The sequence below is a fragment of the Sphaerodactylus townsendi genome, linkage group LG03 (genome assembly GCF_021028975.2).
Source record: "Sphaerodactylus townsendi isolate TG3544 linkage group LG03, MPM_Stown_v2.3, whole genome shotgun sequence".
In the NCBI taxonomy this organism is placed as follows: Eukaryota; Metazoa; Chordata; class Lepidosauria; order Squamata; family Sphaerodactylidae; genus Sphaerodactylus; species Sphaerodactylus townsendi.
The window spans coordinates 143641000-143659440 of NC_059427.1; the positions used below are offsets into that span (position 1 = coordinate 143641000).

The 18441-nt window shown below is 48.5% G+C and overlaps 1 protein-coding gene across 4 annotated transcripts in view; it reads left to right on the plus strand.

Annotated features, from left to right (window-relative positions):
- The window catches only part of IL27RA (interleukin 27 receptor subunit alpha), a 43363-nt gene extending 36923 nt beyond the window's left edge, over nucleotides 1-6440 (plus strand). For all 4 annotated transcript variants that reach the window (XM_048492269.1, XM_048492268.1, XM_048492270.1 and 1 more), the window contains 3 exons: nucleotides 1788-1878; nucleotides 2044-2158; nucleotides 5797-6440. In XM_048492269.1, coding sequence (XP_048348226.1) covers nucleotides 1788-1878; nucleotides 2044-2158; nucleotides 5797-5958 — 368 coding nt within the window. In that variant the 3' untranslated portion in view covers nucleotides 5959-6440. The remainder of the gene's footprint in view (nucleotides 1-1787; nucleotides 1879-2043; nucleotides 2159-5796) is intronic.
- The last annotated feature ends 12001 nt before the right edge of the window (nucleotides 6441-18441 follow it).

Below are 18441 nucleotides of genomic sequence, written 5' to 3' on the forward strand. Positions count from 1 at the left end.
CCCGAGAGGCATCCTGCCTTTGAAGGTTCCATATAGCAATTGCGACTAATAATGTAACTCCCTGAACTGGGTTAGTCCCTTTCAGGTACTGCAATTCATGGATTCTCAGCAAATACCCCGGGGTCCTGCAGCACTCCCCACTACACCAGCAGCGACAACTCAGCGACAACGCAGTCACCCCGATTCTGCCGCTCCTCCCACTCCTCAGCGCGTGGCATTTCGGATCCTGGTTGGAAGTACACCTTTTTGAAACCGTGCGCTGAACACGGAGCAGGGGGGGCCTCTACTTTCACTTTTGAAGTGGGGAATCGACCTCTGTTGAAACTGGATTGCTTAAAATATCACAGATCTTTTACACCTTAAAAGTCTGAGAGATTGCTGTCTGCAGCCTTTCCCAGACACCTGAACTAAAAACAAAACTGTAAAACAGGAACTGCTAGTGCTAACCAATAAGAATGCTATAGCGCAGTGGTGGCGAACCTATGGCACAGGTGCCAGAGGTGGCACTCAGAGCCCTCTCTGGGGGCACGCGCAAACAGAGTCGCACCCCCCCACACACACATCTAGGCTGGCCTGGGCCGCTGGGCTCGATTATTAGAATTAAACCTAAGGCCGAGTTTTGAGGAAGCAGTGTAGGCAACCCTGTTAAGCGCTGTTAAACCCCACTGATTTTCATGCAAAGAACTAAAGCGTGATCCTTTTCCTGGGAGTAAGCTCGGTTACTGGCAATGGGGCTTGCTTCGGAGTAAACCCTCCTAGGGTCGTGATTCACCCGTTGGAAGAGTTGCATGGTTGCTTCAAAGCAAAACCACCAACCACCACCAAGCTTACTCCCGAGTAACGCACGCCTTGGAGCCAACCGCTTTTTCTAAACTAAAACCTCAGTATTCTGGTTAAGTTGCTGCGTTGGCACTTTGCGATACATAAGTGGGTTTTGGGTTGCAGTTTGGGCACTCGAAAAGGTTTGCCATCACTGCTATGGCGCTTTGCCTCTAGAGGGCTTCTGAAAGGGACAGGGGCTAACTAAGGTTCCCTCCCACAGAAAACTGTACAAAAAAACAACTAAGCCCATTCCAGCTAAAGGTATAACTGAGGCACATTCCTAATCAAATTCCCCTCTCCAATCTGGATAGCCCAGTGATGGCGAACCTTTTCGAGACCGAGTGCCCAAATTGCAACCCAAAACCCACTTATTTATTGCAAAGTGCCAACACGGCAATTTAACCTGAATACTGAGGTTTTGGTTTAGAAAAAACAGTGGGCTCCGAGGCATGTGTTACTCGGGAGTAAGCTTGGTGGTAGTCGGTGGCTTTGCTTTGAAGCAACCGTGCAACTCTTCCAATGGGTGAATCACGACCCTAGGAGGGTTTACTCCGAAGCAAGCCCCATTGCCAGCAACCGAGCTTACTCCCAGGTAAAGGATCGCGCTTCAGTTCTTCGCATGAAAATCAGTGGGGTTTAACAGCACTTAACAGGGTTGCCTACACTGCTTCCCCAAAACTAGGTCTTGGGTTTAATGCTAATAATCGAGCCCAGCGGCCCAGGCCAGCCTAGATGTGTGTGGGGGGCACTCTGTGCGTGCCCATAGAGAGGGCTCTGAGTGCCGCTTCTGGCACCCGTGCCATAGGTTCGCCACCACTGGGATAGCTCAGTCCTGGGATCTGTTTCCTAATTATGTCGAGGCGTTAGGAACTGGCTTGTAGATAAAGATGTGGGCTGTGGGGAGAAATGGTACAGTCCCTGCTTGCTGAGGGTCAGCCTAGTGGCCTGTCTGGAATCTTTTGCAGGCGCCCGTTGGCAGATCTCCTTGGTGGTCCTCTTGAGCGTGGGATTCCTGCTTATTGTTGCCATTGTTGTCGTGATCATCAGGCGTAGATGGTAGGTGTTACATCACAAAGGGGTGTTTGGCGAGGGAGAGGTTGAGTGGACCTGGGGGTGGGGGTGGGGGGGGGCATGGATTTGTCCTGTGATGCCTTGCCCAGCACCTGGGGTGGCTGGGCCTCGCCCTGTGCACCGATTGCCCCTCTCTTCTCCGCTCTGCAGGTTCCTCGGCCTTTGCCACAAAGTCCTGCCCTTGTGGTGCTGGGAAAGTGTTCCGGATCCGGGGCGCAGTACAGTTTTCGTGAGGATGGAGGACCAGAGGGCTGCACTCGCTCAGGTAGGGACCAATTCTGTTGGATTCTGGTGGTAAGACTAGGGAGACCCAGCTTCAGAGCCACTCCCCTCCGGTCTGCTGCAGAAACGCCACTTGTGGCCTCACCTTCCTCACAGGGTTATTGTGAAGATAAAGTGGACGAAAATGATATAAGAAGAACAAGAGTTTGGATTTATACCCCACCTTTCTCTCCTGTAAGGAGACTCAAAGTGGCTTACAAGCTCCTTTCCCTTCCTCTCCCCACAACAGACACCTGGTGAGGTAGGTGGGGCTGAGAGAGCTCTGAGAGAACTGTGACTGGCCCAAGGTCACCCAGCAGGAATGTAGGAGTGCGGAAACTCACCTGGGTTCACCAGATAAGCCTCCGCCACTCAGGTGGAGGAGTGGGGAACCAAACCACATTAGAATCCATCTGCTCTTAACCGCCACACCACACTGGTCTAAGCCACCTGAGGCCTCCATTGGGGAGGAAAGTGGAGTATAAATGAAGAAGAAGAAGAGTTTGGATTTATATCCCCCCCTTTCTCTCCTGCAGGAGACTCAAAGGGGCTTACAATCTCCTTGCCCTTCCCCCCTCACAACAAACACCCTGTGAGGTAGGTGGGGCTGAGAGAGCTCCGAGAAGCTGTGACTAGCCCAAGGTCACCCAGCTGGGGGGTGTGTGGGAGTGCACAGGCTAATCTGAATTCCCCAGAGAAGCCTCCACAGCTCAGGCGGCAGAGCTGGGAATCAAACCCGGTTCCTCCAGATTAGATACACGAGCTCTTAACCTCCTACGCCACTGCTGCTCCTGAAGTAAATATGTAAAAAAAAATTGTGGGGTGGAATGTCTGGAAAGACTTGGTAGATCCACTTGCTGCTGACAGATCCTCAAAGTGCTCAGCGATGGACAGATAAAAGAATTTAAATTAAATGTGAATAAGTGTGTTTTTGCCCAAACCTTCAAACCTCCCAGAAAAGACTGGTATAACATAAAGAGCCCTGACATTTCCTTCAGTACCCTCACATGAGACTTACCTTCTTTTTTTTTCAGTGCTGAAGTAAATGTTAGGGTTAGCACATAACTGGCCACTTCTCTCAAAGTGAAAATCCCCCTTCCTCCTCCTCCCAGAAATGGCAAGACGTGGATTCCCTGCCCTGCTGTGGGGGAGGCCCGTGGCTCGGTGGCGCAACCTCTGTCCCTGTTATGCAAAATTGCAATGTATATTAGCAGAGTAGCATAAAAGAGACCAATACACAGTTGCCTTTTTTTATATAAATGAATTTTACTAACTATTAGGGAAGGTTACATGGAAAAAAATAAGAAATTCTTTCTGTAGCACTACACTTAGTTACACCTTACTACTGTAAGGCTGAACACACTCAAACAAAGTCGGCTTAAGTCCCTTTTGCACATGCAGAATAATGCACTTTCAATCCACTTTCACAATTGTTTGCAAGTGGATTTTGCTATTCTGCACAGTAAAATCCAGCTGCAAAGTGCATTGAAAGTGGATTGAAAGTGCATTATTCTGCATGTGCGGAAGGGGCCTTAAAAAAGGAACGAACTTTATAGAACTATGTCGCCCTAGCTACAGGGTGCTGGAACTGAGGATTCTTGTCCTCAGTTCCAGTATTTATTCTATTTACAAAAACAGGCAGCAACCAATCAACTTTTCCCCTCCCCCCAGTTCCTGGCCTTTCATTGGTTCTGAAGCTCCGGTGGAAATGTAGCTTCTCAGTTTGTTTTCCCGCTCTTTTTGGAAAAAGTTGGGTGCCGGTGCATGCTGGGAGTTGCAGTCCTGACAAGTACCTCGTGGTCACATTGTGATGCCAACCGCTCTAACAAAGAAACAGACTTAACTTTACAACTTCTGGCTACGGGACCACAGGCATGTTACCAATGTCGGACTAACTGACCGATAGCTTAATCAATAGACTGGCCATAAAACGGTGACCTCAGTAACTAGTTTGCATGCACACAATTAACCCTTTCATGCAGTGGTGGGATCCAAAATTTTTAGTAACAGGTTCCCTCGCCAGCCCCCCCCTCAGCAAAGGGGGCAGAGGCGTACTTAGGCAAACCTGAGCCCTGGGCAAAACCTGAGTTGGATGTCCCCCCCAATGGGCAGCCACCCCACCACGACCCCCCAATTTTTTTTGCACCAGGTCATTTCTAAATCATCCTCACATTACAGAAAATGCCCCAACTCTCATACAAAGGAAAACTGAACACAGCACTGGTGAAAACACACAGGTTCTTTTGATAGAGGCTGGTGAGAGATAAAAAGAAGGCAACGTGAAAGGCTGTGGGAGAGAATCCATGTAATTGCAGGACCTGGAAGGGATTAACCCAGTTCAGGGAGTTACATTATCAGTCGCGAATGGTGCTAGATGGAACCTTCACGTTCAAAGGCAGGAGGCCTCTCGGGGAGGCATGGAAAAGCGGACCCAATTAGTCACCCCCTCTCGGCACACACAAATAATTAGTAACCCACTCTCGGGAACTGGTGAGAACCTGCTGGATCCCACCTCTGCGTTCATGTCTGAGTTGCAACAGATGCTTGCAAAAATTCCAACAAACCCCTTCTTAAGTGTTAGTCCCACGAAACAGGCAAACATAAACTTCCTACCAAGATTCTCAAACTTCATCTTGGTTAGTGAGGGGAAAAGCCTTGCCCTGAGATCTTGGGGAGAGGCTGCCGGTCTGAGCGGGCAAGGCTGACCTTGATGAAAAAGAAGAGGACGCGCTGGTTTTTATACCCTGCTTTCCCCCATCTTTAAGGAATCTCAGAGCACCTCCCTCCCTCCCTCCACCTCCCTTCCCTCCTCCCCAGGGTGGGGGGGCATGACCAGGGGCCAGCCCCCCTCCCCTTCCTCTGGTGGGTGGGCCATGACCAGATGTCAGGCCCCTCCCCCTCTCCCCCTCCTTAATCCTCTCCTTAGAGTGGGTGGGCCTTGACCAAATGTCGAGCCCCCTCCACCTCCCTCCCCAGTGTGGGAGGGCCACAACCACATGATGGGCCCCTTCCCCCCTCCACCTCCCTACCCCTTCCCCCCTCTCCCTGGGTGGGTGGACCTTGACCAGATGCCGGGCCCCTCCCCCTATCCTGGGTGGGTGAGCCTTGATCAAATGCCGAGCCCCTCCTTCCCCTCCCCCCAGTGTGGGTGGGCCTTGACCAGATGCTGGGCCCCTCCCCCTCCCTCCCCCCTCTTCCCAGGTGGGTGGGCCTTGACCTGATGCTGGGCCCCTTCCCCCTCCCCCTCCCTCCCCCTCCCTCCCCCTCCCTCCCCCCTCTTCCCAGGTGGGTGGGCCTTGACCTGATGCCGGGCCCCTTCCCCCCTCCCTTTTCCCCTTTCCCTGCAATTGCGGCAGAACTCCAGGCAGTAACCCTAGCAACATGGCACCCAAAACATGTCCCTCTAACAGACAGCTTATGTGGCAGGGGGGCTGAGAGAGTTCTGAGAGAACTGTGACTGGCCCAAGGTCACCCAGCAGGCAGCACGGGGAGGAGCCGGGAAGCAAACCTGGTTCCCTAATACAGAGTCTGCCCCTTTTAACCACTACCCTACCAAGGCAGCTTCATGAGGGTTTCTGATGGGCGGGCCCCATTTCCGGGACTCTACCAGGCTTCTGTGCCACTGCGCTGTGTTTCTTGCAGGACTCCTCCTCTCAGGCCCCGCCCGAGCCCCCAGAGGAGCCGGACGTCCTTGAGATCACTGAACCAGCCCCGCCACAAACGGCCAACCCTCCCCGGGTGGTATTTTCCGGTTACGAGAAGCATTTCATGCCCAGCCGAGAGGAGCTGCAGGAGCTGACTTGAAGAAAGGAGAAGTGGGATTTCATCTTCTGAGGAACCCAGAGAGCCACGAAGGGGACCGGGAGAGCATCTGTCCCAGCCCGACCCTGATCCCGTGAGTGAGTGCGGGACTCTCATTCCCCACGGAGGTCCATTCTTCAGGAAACTGGCACCTCCGGAAAAGCTTGCGGTGCTGTTTGACTAGTCACGCATTTGTGGCTGTTCCTCGGGACTAAGGAGCAGGGCTTGGCTGGAGCCTTGGAGGAGCCATCTGGTCTTTTTGGCGCAAACCAGCCCGGTTTTGTTGCCTGGTGCTGTAACTTCCTCAGGGACGATCCATCCGTAAGATGGAATTGGTGCTCTTTCTTCTCCCAACCTTCTGCACTTGAGCCCGTCTACTTGAATATCAGAAGCCTGGATGGTGGAGCCCTGGGCCCATATCTTGCAGTGCCAGGGACAAGAAGAGGAGGGTTTTGGATTTATACCCCACTCTTCTCAACTGTAAGGGGGCATCCATTGAAAATGCTGGGGTGGGAGGGGGGATTAGGACTAATAAAAGGAAACACTTCTTCACGCAACGTGTGATGGGTGTTTGGAATATGCTGCTGCAGGAGGTGGTGACGGCCACTCACCTGGATAGCTTTAAAATGTCTGCAGCAGGCATAGTATAGAGAGTGTGATCTACTCACACTAAAATTGCAAGCTCAAGTTGCGGAGTGGTGATTCAGGGCAGCGTTAAGGAGCTGGCGGTCCAGTTCAGCCCTGGGGAGTTTCCCAGCATTACCCTGTTCCAAGGACATTCCTCTTGAAGCCATTTCTTCCATAAGAGTCAAAATGAACACACATGAAACTTGCCATTGCTTTCCCATCCTGCACGTGAGCTCCCAAAGGCACCTGGTGGGCCACTGCGAGTAGCAGAGAGCTGGACTAGATGGACTCTGGTCTGATCCAGCAGGCTCGTTCTTATGTTCTTATGTTCTTAAACTGCCTTTTACTGAGTCAGACGAGATCCTGTCTCCTTAGATTGGCATTGGCTGTCCAGGGTTTTGGTCAGAGGTCTTTTTCATCACCTACTGCTTAGAATTTTTTTAACTGGAGATACTGGGGATTGAACTTGGGACTTTCATGTAAAGGGAAGAAAGGAATGAATTTAAAAGGAGAATATGGGGAAGTTTGAGGGGGTGCCTGCTGTCAGGGGTGCAATTGGTAAGCTAGCATCACCAAAGTTTCAGAGTATCTTTAGGAGACTCTCTTGATGATAACACCCAGGTTTGGTGAAGTTTGGTTAAGGGGGTCGAAAGTTATGGACCCTCAAAGGTGTAGCCCCCATCTCCTAATAGCTCCCATTGGAAACAATGGAGGATGGGGTACCCCCTTTGGGAGTCCATAACTTTGGACCACCTGAACCAAACCTCACCAAACCTGGGTGGTATCATCAGGAGAGTCACCTAACAAATCCCTGAAATTTTGGTGTTGCTAGCATAAAACCCGCGCCCCTTGCAAGCCAAAAACCTAAAAAACACTTAAAAATACAAAAAACCCCACAAATGAGGGGCGGAGCTTCGGACATGAATGGGGGGGTTGAACCCAAGAACCCCTCCCTTACCTACGTCCTTGATTCAGCAAACCTCTGCAGGTGACAGGGCAGGTTGGTCAAGACAAGTTAGACCTCCTGGGATGGTGTAGGCTCTTGTTTTGCTCATTAGTACCTACCACTTGGCCACTTGAAAATTATTCTCCAATGATTCGAGAAGGGAAAAATATGATGGATTCAAACATTGTCGAACTTGACAGCCTGAAGAACTCAGTTGCTGAGAGCAAAGTGACTTTGCAGTCCTTTATGTGATGGACCACACATCTGTGCAATAGATGCTATTGCCCTGTGGGATGAGATTTGATCTCCAGTGCCAAAATAAAAACCCCAAACCTCAAACCGCAGCAATCTGCCTAGACCTCCATAGTGGTCTCCCAACCAAGAACTAACCAGGACTGACACTATTTGCAGTGGGGCTGGCAGTGCAAGGGACTTGGGGGTAAGACTAGGTGGGCTGGCTGTGGGTAGAGGGGAATAAGAGGGGAAGTCCTCCTATGGATTAAAAACTGGTTGAGAAACAGGAAGCAAAGGGTGGGTGTAAATGGGAAGGTCTCACAATGGAAAGATGTAGGGAGTGGTGTCCCCCAAGGATATGTTTTGGGACCAGTGCTCTTTAACCTATTCATAAATTACCTGGAAGTAGGGGTGGGTAGTGTGGTGACCAAGTTTGCGGATGATACCAAATTATGTAGGGTGGTGAGAACCGCAAAGGATTGCGAAGAGCTCCAAGCGGACCTTGATAAATTAGGTGAGTGGGCTAAGAAATGGCAAATGCAGTTCAAATGTAGCAAAATGTAAAGTGATGCACATAGGGGCAAAAAATCCAAACTTCACATACACGCTACAGGGGTCAGTGCTATCAGTCACAGACCAGGAAAGGGATTTGGGCGTCTTAGTTGATAGTTCCATGGGATTGTCAACTCAATGCATGGCAGCTGTGAAAAAGGCAAACTCTATGCTGGGAATAATTAGGAAAGGAATTGATAATAAAACTGCAAAGATTGTCATGCCCTTATGTTACCGCCAGGAAAATAAACAAAACATTTTCCTGAGTCAGGTTGCCTGATTACACTGGCTCCATGCTAGGATGCAGAGACTTGTGTGTCTCAGAAGCCTTCATAAAACTTGCAAAGGTTGCAAACATATGAACTGTGCCAATGATATATGGTTTCCCTCTTGTTTATGCCATTCTAGGATGTAATAAAAGCCCCTCTTTAGTTGAATTTATGATGTGCCCGCTGTTTAGGATTTTAGTTTGACTAGGTTCTCCAGTTAAGTTTAAGGTTTTGTTATTGTTAGGGTTAGGAATGTCTTGCCTATAAGTATATGTGTTTATCCCTTTATGGTTTCCCTAACGTTTAAGTTTAGAAATGTTATTTTTGAAATTTGTGTCTGATGGCCAAAGCAGTGGCCAGAAAGGTTTGATATTAAGGGACAAGAACATTGGCTCTGGAATGCAGCTTAGACCAATGCCCACCCGACCCTTTGACAAAGACAAAGACCCTCTTTGGACTTGCAAATCAGATCTGTTGCCAGCACCCAAAGGTCCCCAGCTGTTAGGAGACTTGCAGGGACCACCATTGGACAGTTTGAACTTTTCTTTGTTACAGCAGCGGGAGGCGGGAGCCTCAGGGCATTACTGAAAGGTATAACCATCTGATAGCAGAGATAGCTGGGTAGGACAACGAGCCCACCTGGATTTTATGAATGGACATTATCTGCTTTCCGTTCAGCCCCATTGCGAGATCTCGCGGGAAGACGCTTGACAGCGAGATTTGTAATCTCTTTCAGAAGTTGTAAATGTATCTTGTTTTCGTGTTGTTTATTTTGATTGGTGTTTGGGTGAGGGACTTGCCCCCTCACCTCCCAATTCCCTGCCCCTTTGCCCGCTTTGAAGTTTGGGAATAAAAGTTCTTGCACTGCGTTGCAAGAGCACGATTCTCTCCTGACCGAGCTGTGACCACCACTTGCAATAAAATCCTTTTGCTTTGAAGAATGCCTGCTTCCTGCGCCTCATTAAGTTGCTGAGCTGAAATCACTTATTGTTACCTGGCAAACAGGGGTAACAATATGAAGGATGTTGGGCAGGCCGGCCAGTGGGGGGTGCCTCAAAACTACAGTTCCCAGGATTCAATTAGGAAATGCCTATTAAAGGATATGGGGAGGAATCTATCCATATACCCCAGCTGTCCCCACTGATGAGAACTCAAACTGCCTCTGTTGTATGGTCCCTCTGTTTTGTCGTTATCATGAACTGGTGGTAGTATTAGTTTCCCCTGTTGGGGAAATCAAATACATCAAATACAAAGCCCTTCACGGTCTTGCATCCCCGTAGCTGCCAGACGGCCTCTCCTTTGGGTGCTGCTGTGAAAACATTGCTCAGCAGAGCAGGGCCTTCTCCTGCAAGTGCCCACCTGCCAGGGGGCAAAATCAATAACTGCCCCAAGGTGGACCTTCTCCGTTGTGACTCTCACCTTGTGGCATGGCCTGCCTGGTGGGGTGAGGAACGCTCCCATCCTCCGGGCTTTCTGCAAACTATGTAAGACTGAATTATTCAGGAGGACATTTTGACACAGGCAATAGAGTTGCACTGGAGTAAATGATTCATAAGGGTCTTGGATAAATTACAAGGAGCTGTGTTTAGCATGTCACAAGTAGGATCCTACCGTGATGTTTTTTGCATCATTTAACGTGCCACTCTGCTTTGCTTCAGTTCTGTTGGTGGATGGGTGATTGGTTCTACAACCCTGACAGTTGAGTTGCAGGCAACCAAAAGACCAATCATTCTTGGGGTTGAAACTGAAAAAGTCAGCTTGCATGGGCTGCTACCTTTGCAGGTGACAAGGATGAGTTACCTCCTGATCTCATGCCCGTTGTTTAAGAATTGCTGTTCTGTGATCTTGAGCATCCACTAGTCTTTGGCTTTGCCAGCAACCCCCCTAGCACAGCATGTTCTTCAAAAGTCAGTTTTTCTAGATGCCCCTGGATCTATGGATGAAGGTGGAAAAGCTGGTGCAGGAAATGCTTATCAGACATTTCAGAAAAGGGGGCAATTGGCAAATGGATGACAGACAGTCACGAGTACTTGTGAGCCCCGCTCAGGGCATTGTGGCTGCGTCTCAAGAATATCCAGCATTTTAGCAGGGGACTTGTAGCAGTGATCTGCAGTTTTCACCTCTGCAATGACCGAGGAGGTATCTGCATTGCCAAACTGTCTGGTCAGAGACTGAATGTTAGAAACTAAACTTTATTATGGCATATTTTTTATCCTTTCCATGTTCCATCACATCCAAAACATTTCTTATTGGATAGCTAATATCTCTATTCTTCACAAATCCATATTGATCTTGTCCAATTATTTTTGGTAATATTTTCTTTATTCTGTTCGACAATATTTTAGTAAATATTTTGTAATCCTGGTTTAATAAACGTATGGGTCTATAAGATCCAACCTGTTCTGGATTGCATCCTGGTTTTAATATAGTAATTTTTCTGTTTCTCTCCATGTTTCCGGTGTTTTCGGTCCTTTTAATATCTTATTATATAATCTTTGTAATTCAGGTATTAAGATTTCTGCCATTTCTTTATAATACTCTGCTGTAAATCCATCTAAACCGGGAGACTTGTTGTTCTTTCATTCTTTTATTGCTGAACCTATTTCTTCTTGTGTTATATCTTTCTCAATACTTTGTTTCTCCTCCTGTGTTAAATCTTTTTATGTATTTCTTCTATTGTTTCTGTATCTATTCTTTTAAATAAATATTGGTAAAACTGTGCAAACCTTTGTCTAATTCTTATATTTCCAGTTATTCTTTCATTATTTTCACTTATTATTGATTTAACTCTTTGTTTTTCTTTCTTTTTCTTTAAATAATTGGCTAATTGTTTCATTGACTTTATATTGGTTCTTTGGAATTGATTTTTAACCCAGGTATCTTTTTTCCATAAATCTGACTGATCCAATTCCTCCAATTGTTCATTTAATAATTTTAATTCATTATAATCTATAATATTATATCTGTTCTGTAATCTGTCTCTATACTCTCTGATTTTTTCCACTAATTGTTGTCTTTCCTTGTTTAATACCTTCTTCTGTCTTTTTTGTATTTCTATGCAATACCCTCTCATTACTGCCTTCGAGGCATCCCATAACATCTCATCCGAGACAGTGTCTCTATTTTCTAGGAAATAATTTTTCATCCCTTCTTGTAGTACCTTCCTATCTTTTTCATTCTTCATTATAATATTATCATATCTCCATCTATACTGTTTGTCCTCTTTTGCCAGTCTGAATGTAGCTACCACTGGGGCATGGTCTGAAATCCACTCTTTATGTGTCTGGATCTCTACACATTGCATAGACTCCATATTTTTTGTCAAAATATAGTCTATGTATGTAAATTTTTTATGTCCGTTAGAGTAAAAGGTTGGTTGTTGTGGTTTTCCCGTCTCCTCATACATGTTAGTTATATTCCATTGCTTAAACCCCTTGTAAGTTCTCAAATCCATATTACAATTTCCCATTATTAATGTTTCCCCTCTATATTCCCGTTGTACTCTGTTGAATTGTTTTTGTAAGAAACTCTTTTGCTTCTTGTTAGGTACATATAAATTCATTAATGTTATTTGTAACTCATTAAGCAAACCTTGTACCAAAATCCATCTCCCATTTTGATCCTTCAGTATTTTCTGTACTTGTATGTTTATGTTATTTTTCACCAAAATAGCAACACCGTTCCTCTTTCCCTCTGCTCTAGATTCACATAAAGTTTTCCAGCCCGGTAACTTTATTAAAGGAGCAATGTCTCTCTTTCTTTTGTGCGTTTCTTGGATGCAAACCAAATCCCAGTTTTCTTTCTTAACTAGTTTGGCTAGTTTAAATCTTTTGAAATTGGAATTCAATCCGTTAATATTTAGAGATACAATTTTTTGGATCCCCTGCCATAAACAATATTTTTTGTCTACTATTTTCGGGCCTGCTGCTGTTACACTTTCATTCATTTCCCCCCTCATTTTCCCCCTTCTCCCCCTTTCCAGATGTTCTGAGGAGAGATTCCTCCCTCCCACATCTTGGAAATTCGGCCTCTGCGATCTTCCCTCCCCCCTCCCGGCATATATTCTTAGTCAATTTTATATGTTAATGACAATCATTTCAATTTGAAAAACTTTTACAGCATTAAAATAAAAAGAAACTTCTAAGTGAATACATATCAAACAAAGTGCAGCTTTACAATGTGTTTCCCCCCCATCAGAATAGAATCTTCTGTCTGGGCTTTTCGCCCATTTTAAATGTTTACCTAAGCAGTGTTGAAACTAGATGATGTTATTCAAAAACAAATTTTCTGGGAATTTCGCCCAGATCTAAGTTGTTAGACTAAACAATATTAGAACAGATTACTGTTTTAGTATATTCTAAAAACTACAGACGAGGGTTATTTCAGTTAGTTATTATTCAGTTAAAATCTATTAGTATAAAGAGTGAAATGTTATATAGCCATTTAAAGTATTTTTGAAGAAGTCTTGACTTATGTTATCTTTCTTTGATGCTTCGAACACCTGGTATCTTGTGAGGTTGCAGCTTGATCCTGCATGTCGTTGTCGTTGCCTTCTTCTTCTTCTTCTTCTTCTTCTTCTTCTTCTTCTTCTTCTTCTTCTTCTTCTTCTTCTTCTTCTTCTTCTTCTTCTTCTTCTTCTTCTTCATCATCATCATCATCATCATCATCATCATCATCATCACTGTGTGTCTGAGGTTCTGAAGCTTCCAAGAAAAGACCCAGTTTATCCAAAAGTTGTTGTGCTTCCTTTGGGGTTCTTGCTATATATTTCTGATTGCTATATATTTCTGATTGCTATATATTTCTGATTGCCATTTTGATTCTCCATGACTGTGGACGGCGCAGTGGAAGGGAGGGAAATAAAAGCGCCTCCTGCCTGGCAGTTCATGTGGAATCGGCCCCAATCCGGGAATTTACAAAAGGATCACTGATTTAGCGATTTTCAAAAATCCTGGGTTGAGGTAAATAAAATGGGGCAGACTCGTTTTGGGGGCAGGACGTGTGCGAAGTCCCCCCCAAAAAACGATTTGCATTGCGTCCTACACCCGTTGTATTTGCCCTGTACAGAATCCACCCTTACCTATTGCAATTCCAATTTTCTGACTCCTTTTTCTGGATAACCAGGGCTGTTTCTGCACAGCCAAGGGAGAGAGCCTGCATCGGCATTAATCATGCCGTTGCAGGCTCTGGGGCCGTTCGCACAAATGGCCCCATGGAATGCACAGCTGTTGGAACAAGCTCCGCATAGCCGCGTGTTCCACTCCCCGGCCCCAAACGCCTCCTTACCTTCTGCTGGCAGCCGTCGCTCTGCTGTCGCTCTGAGGAGGGAAGGGGACACACCCCCATGGCCAGAGCGATGGCTGAAGCACCGGAGGCCAGGGGGCATGTCCCCTTCCCTCCTCAGAGTAACGACAGAGTGACGGCTGCCAGCAGAAGGTAAGGAGGCAATGGGGCTGGGGAGGGAAAACGCCGGCTTCCACCCGATGCCGTTCACATGGCAGCGGATGGAAGCCGGCGTTGCAGGAAAACTCGCTCCCCAAGTGAGTTTCGAAAACACCATTTTGGCGGGCACAGAGCACTGCTGCATCAATTTGGCAGCGGCACCTGAGCAAAGGGTCCCCGCCAAAATGGTGTTTTACTGGGCTGAAGCCATTGCTTTCAGCCCGTGCAGAAACCACCCGTGATTCCTATTGTGCAGTGGCATAGCGCCAAGGGGGAGAAGGAGTGCGTGATGCATCAGGAGCACGCTGAGGCGGGGGCATGCCAGGGTGTGCCGGGGGGCACAGTTCCCCTCGCTAAAGCTCTGCTACTGTGGACCATTAAAATGGATCCATATGACTTGCAAGTATGGTCTTTTCCCCTCTGGATTCTGCTCTCACCCTAGAGCAGTGGTTCTCAACCTTCCTAATGCTGCGACCCTTTAATACAGTTCCTCATGTTGTGGTGGCCCCCAAGCATAAAATTATTTGTGTCTCGGTTCCTAAGACCATTGGCGACCCCTGTGAAAGGGTCTTTCGACCCCCAAAGGGGTTGTGACCCATGGGTTGAGAACCGCTGTTGTAGAGTGAGTGACTGGTGTCTTTGTTTAAAGGCCATGCTAGGGTAAATAAAATAGCGGGAAAACTAAGGTGTCCATCAAAGGTTTTTAGAAATTGGGTGAGCTCCACTGGCCGGTGTTCAACTGCTCCCTTGACCTGAACTCCATGGGGAGTTTGAGGGTGGGGACAGCTGTGAGGGGGACAGTACTCAACGTAAGCCCCGAGCACCGTTTTACACAGCTACGCCCCTGGTGAGGGCAGGTGGGTCGTTTGTCAAGAAGGCTTCTGATTGGCCATTGGAGTTTGGATTGACCCTGCAGATTTTTAATTGTTACATTTTAAAATGTTGTTTTCGCAGCAGCTTCCACCACAGAACAAGAATCTTCACTGCGCAGGGGAGCTGTGGCAGCTATTTTGCAGCTGGCTCCGCCTCCTGTGCCCACCATTTTGTAATAGCCAATTTGTGGCTGCAACGATCACTCTGTATCAGAATTGCAAAGGTGCCTGCAGGCTCAAAAAGGCTGGGGACCCCCAGAGCAAGAAATTAGATCCGCCACAATTTGGGTCAGGGTTCTCCCAACCTGACTTTCTCCCTTTCACTGACAGAGGTGAGGGGACTAATGTTCCCAAGCATCCCAGCCCTCAATTTGGATCAGAAGTACAGCCCAAGGAGAGGAGGGACTTCAGCCATTCCTCTGCACCGTTTCCATGAACTGAGATGGCTACCGGGGGGGGGGGGGGGGACGCTTGCCCCTCTGTGAGGCTCCAGTGTGACGAAAGTGCTTCCCCACAAGGATATCCGGGTCGAGGGGGAGGCTGATGCTCCTCCTTTCCCCCGGCTATGTTCAAACTGGGGTCCAACATGCTTGGGAGTGCAAGTTCCCAGTCTGCGTGATAAGAACAGAGTTAAGTTTTGGGGGGCGGGGGGGGGGGAGCAGGGAAGATACCAACCCAACTCTTTGCAGATGTAATGTCCAGTTTGGCATTTAGGTTTGACTTGAACAGTTCATAGGATACGTAGGAAAGTCACTGCGTAGCAGTTTCCCTTTAACCAAGACAACCATCATATATCACTGTTTGTGCCTGGATGTTATCCGCTGTGGACTGGGGTATGTTGTTTCCTCCACTGCTTTGCAGTGTCATGCAGGAAAGCAGTGTAGCCCGTTGCAAAATCTTGAGTTTTCCACACACACACACCCCTGTATGGGCAGACGCCCTCCTTTACCACAACCAAACAATGTGGTTTTTTTACACCAGATCTTGAAGTCAAGTGTGTGGCCCAGGTGGGAGCAGGAGGGGTGTATGGGGTAATTTTCTGCCCTAGTCCCCCCCCCCACGTGACTAGCAGCAGTGGCGTAGGAGGTTCAGAGCTTGTGTATCTAATCTGGAGGAACTGGGTTTGATTCCCAGCTCTGCCGCCTGAGCTGTGGAGGCTTCTCTGGGGAATTCAGATTAGCCTGTACACTCCAACACACACCAGCTGGGTGACCTTGGGCTAGTCACAGCTTCTCGGAGCTCTCTCAGCCCCACCCACCTCACAGGGTGTTTGTTGTGAGGGAGCAAGAGCAAGGAGATTGTCAGCCCCTTTGAGTTTCCTGCAGGAGAGAAAGGGGGGATATAAATCCAAACGCTTCTTCTTCTCCTCTTCTAAATGGCCACAGCCTGGGGACGTTAGACCCCATATGTTCCCCTGGGCAGTACGCCCCTGAAGAAGAGTTTGGATTTATATCCCCCCTTTTTCTCCCGTAAGGAGACTCAAAGGGGCTTACGATCTCCTTTCCATCCCACCCCCCACAACAAGCACCCTGTGAGGTGGGTGGGGCTGAGAGCACCGAAGAACTGTGACTAGCCCAAGGTCACCCAGGTGCAGTGGTGGGATTCAGCAGTTTCGCACCACTTTGGCAGAACCGGTTGTTAAAATGGTGCTTGTAAACAACCAGTTGTTAAATTAGCTGAATCCCACCGCTGCCCAGCTGACGTGTGTTGGAGTGCACAAGCTAATCTGGTTCCCCCAATAAGCCTCCACAGCTCAAGTGGTAGAGCTGGGAATCAAACCTGGTTCTCCAGATTAGAGTGCACCTGCTCTTAACCACTACTCCACTGCATACCCATGAACTTTCCTTATACTGAGACAGACCCTTGATCCGTCAGGGTCAACCTTGTCTACTCCGATGGGCAGGCTCTCCAGGGCCTGAGGACTTTCACATCTCTTACTATCTGGACCTTTCAGCTGGGGATGCCAGGGACGGAACTTGGGCCTTCTGTATTCCCAGCAGAGACTCTGCCCCTGAGCCACAGCCCTTTCCCACTGGCCTGCCTTGCACGACTGTTGTGGACAGAATGTAGTCCAAAAGTGCCATATCAGTACCAGTGATTATTTGTTACAAGCAACATTCTCAGTGTTGGAAATACGATCCCAGAGGAGGAGGAGTCCATGCCCCCGAGGGACCCCTCGTGCCCCTTTCAAAAGTTTGTTTGCAGGGGTGTACTGCCCAGGGGGACATATGGGTCAAAGGTCCCTGGGCTCCTGGCAAGTTAGTCACGCGGGGTGCACAAAAGGAGGGAGAAATGCAGCCCGCTTCACTAGCTGAAAATATACCGGTGGCTTTTGGGATCAAATTCTAGCAAGCTCGGGGGGGGGGGGGGGGGAGGTTTGCGGCAGCAGTAGCAGGGATCCCACCCTCCCGCCTCCTCTGCACCCTCACTCTCCTTTTCTGCCTCTGCAATGGGAAGGGATACAAAGGAATGCCTTGTGTTTGGAAAGGGGAAGGGGCGACGGGAGGGAGGAGAGAGACTGGTGGGTGGGCTTCAGGAGGGCCGGAGCCAGGTGAGGCGTTGCCCCAGCCGAAAAAATGCACCACAGGGGGGAAAGCCCCCGTCCAAGGCACCTGGAAAGTTATTAAACAGATAGATGCTGGATGCTCAGGGTGTGTGTGCGTGCACGCGTGCGCAACATCAGTTCTTGCCCCGGGCTCCGTTTTCTGTAGACACCATTGCTTATGTGTATCACCAGCCAGAACAAGCACCACCACTGCAAAGCAATAACCCCCCCCCGCACTACCCCCTAACCCATGTTGTGAGACTACCTCTTACCCCGACGAAATATTCTGCATCTGTTCCATTTGACTTTAATGAAGAATCAATCTGAACGTACATTTGACAGGCGCGAACTGGCCGGCAGAGATTATCCAAGAAGAAAGTGCCTAGAATAAATGGTCAACGGGCAGAGGTGGGATCCAACCAGTTCTCACCACTTCTCTGGATGTGGTTACTAATTTTTTCTGAGTGCCAAGAAGGGGTTACTCAAGCAACCTCCCTGCCCAATAGGGACTGGAGGGGCGCGTGTGCGGCGGCGCCACTGTTTGAATCCCACCACCATCGGAACCTGTTATTAAAATGTTTGGATCCCACCATTGTCAACGGGGTAGTGATGGTGGGTGTATTGAGGGCCACATCCGAAGGTCTTTTGAGCACGGCAGGGCACAGACCCAGCAGCTGCTAGAGGAAGGGAGTGGAGGCACGGTGGGGAAAGGGCTCTGATATTCTGTCGCACAAGAGGGCGACAGGGGAGGGGTCTTTGCAGGGCAACATCAGCTGGCAAGGAAGAGTCATAATGCTGAATGTTTGAGTTTGCAAGACCTGAGCAGGGCTATTGAGGACAGGCCCCCTACCCCTTCCCCCCAGGGTGGGTGGGCCTCAACCAGATGATCGGTTCCCTTCCCCTCTCCCCTTCCCTCACCGTCCCTGTTGGGTGGGTGGGCCATGACCAGATGATGGTTGTGATTCTGCATGAAGGTGATTCCACAGAGTCCACTTTTTG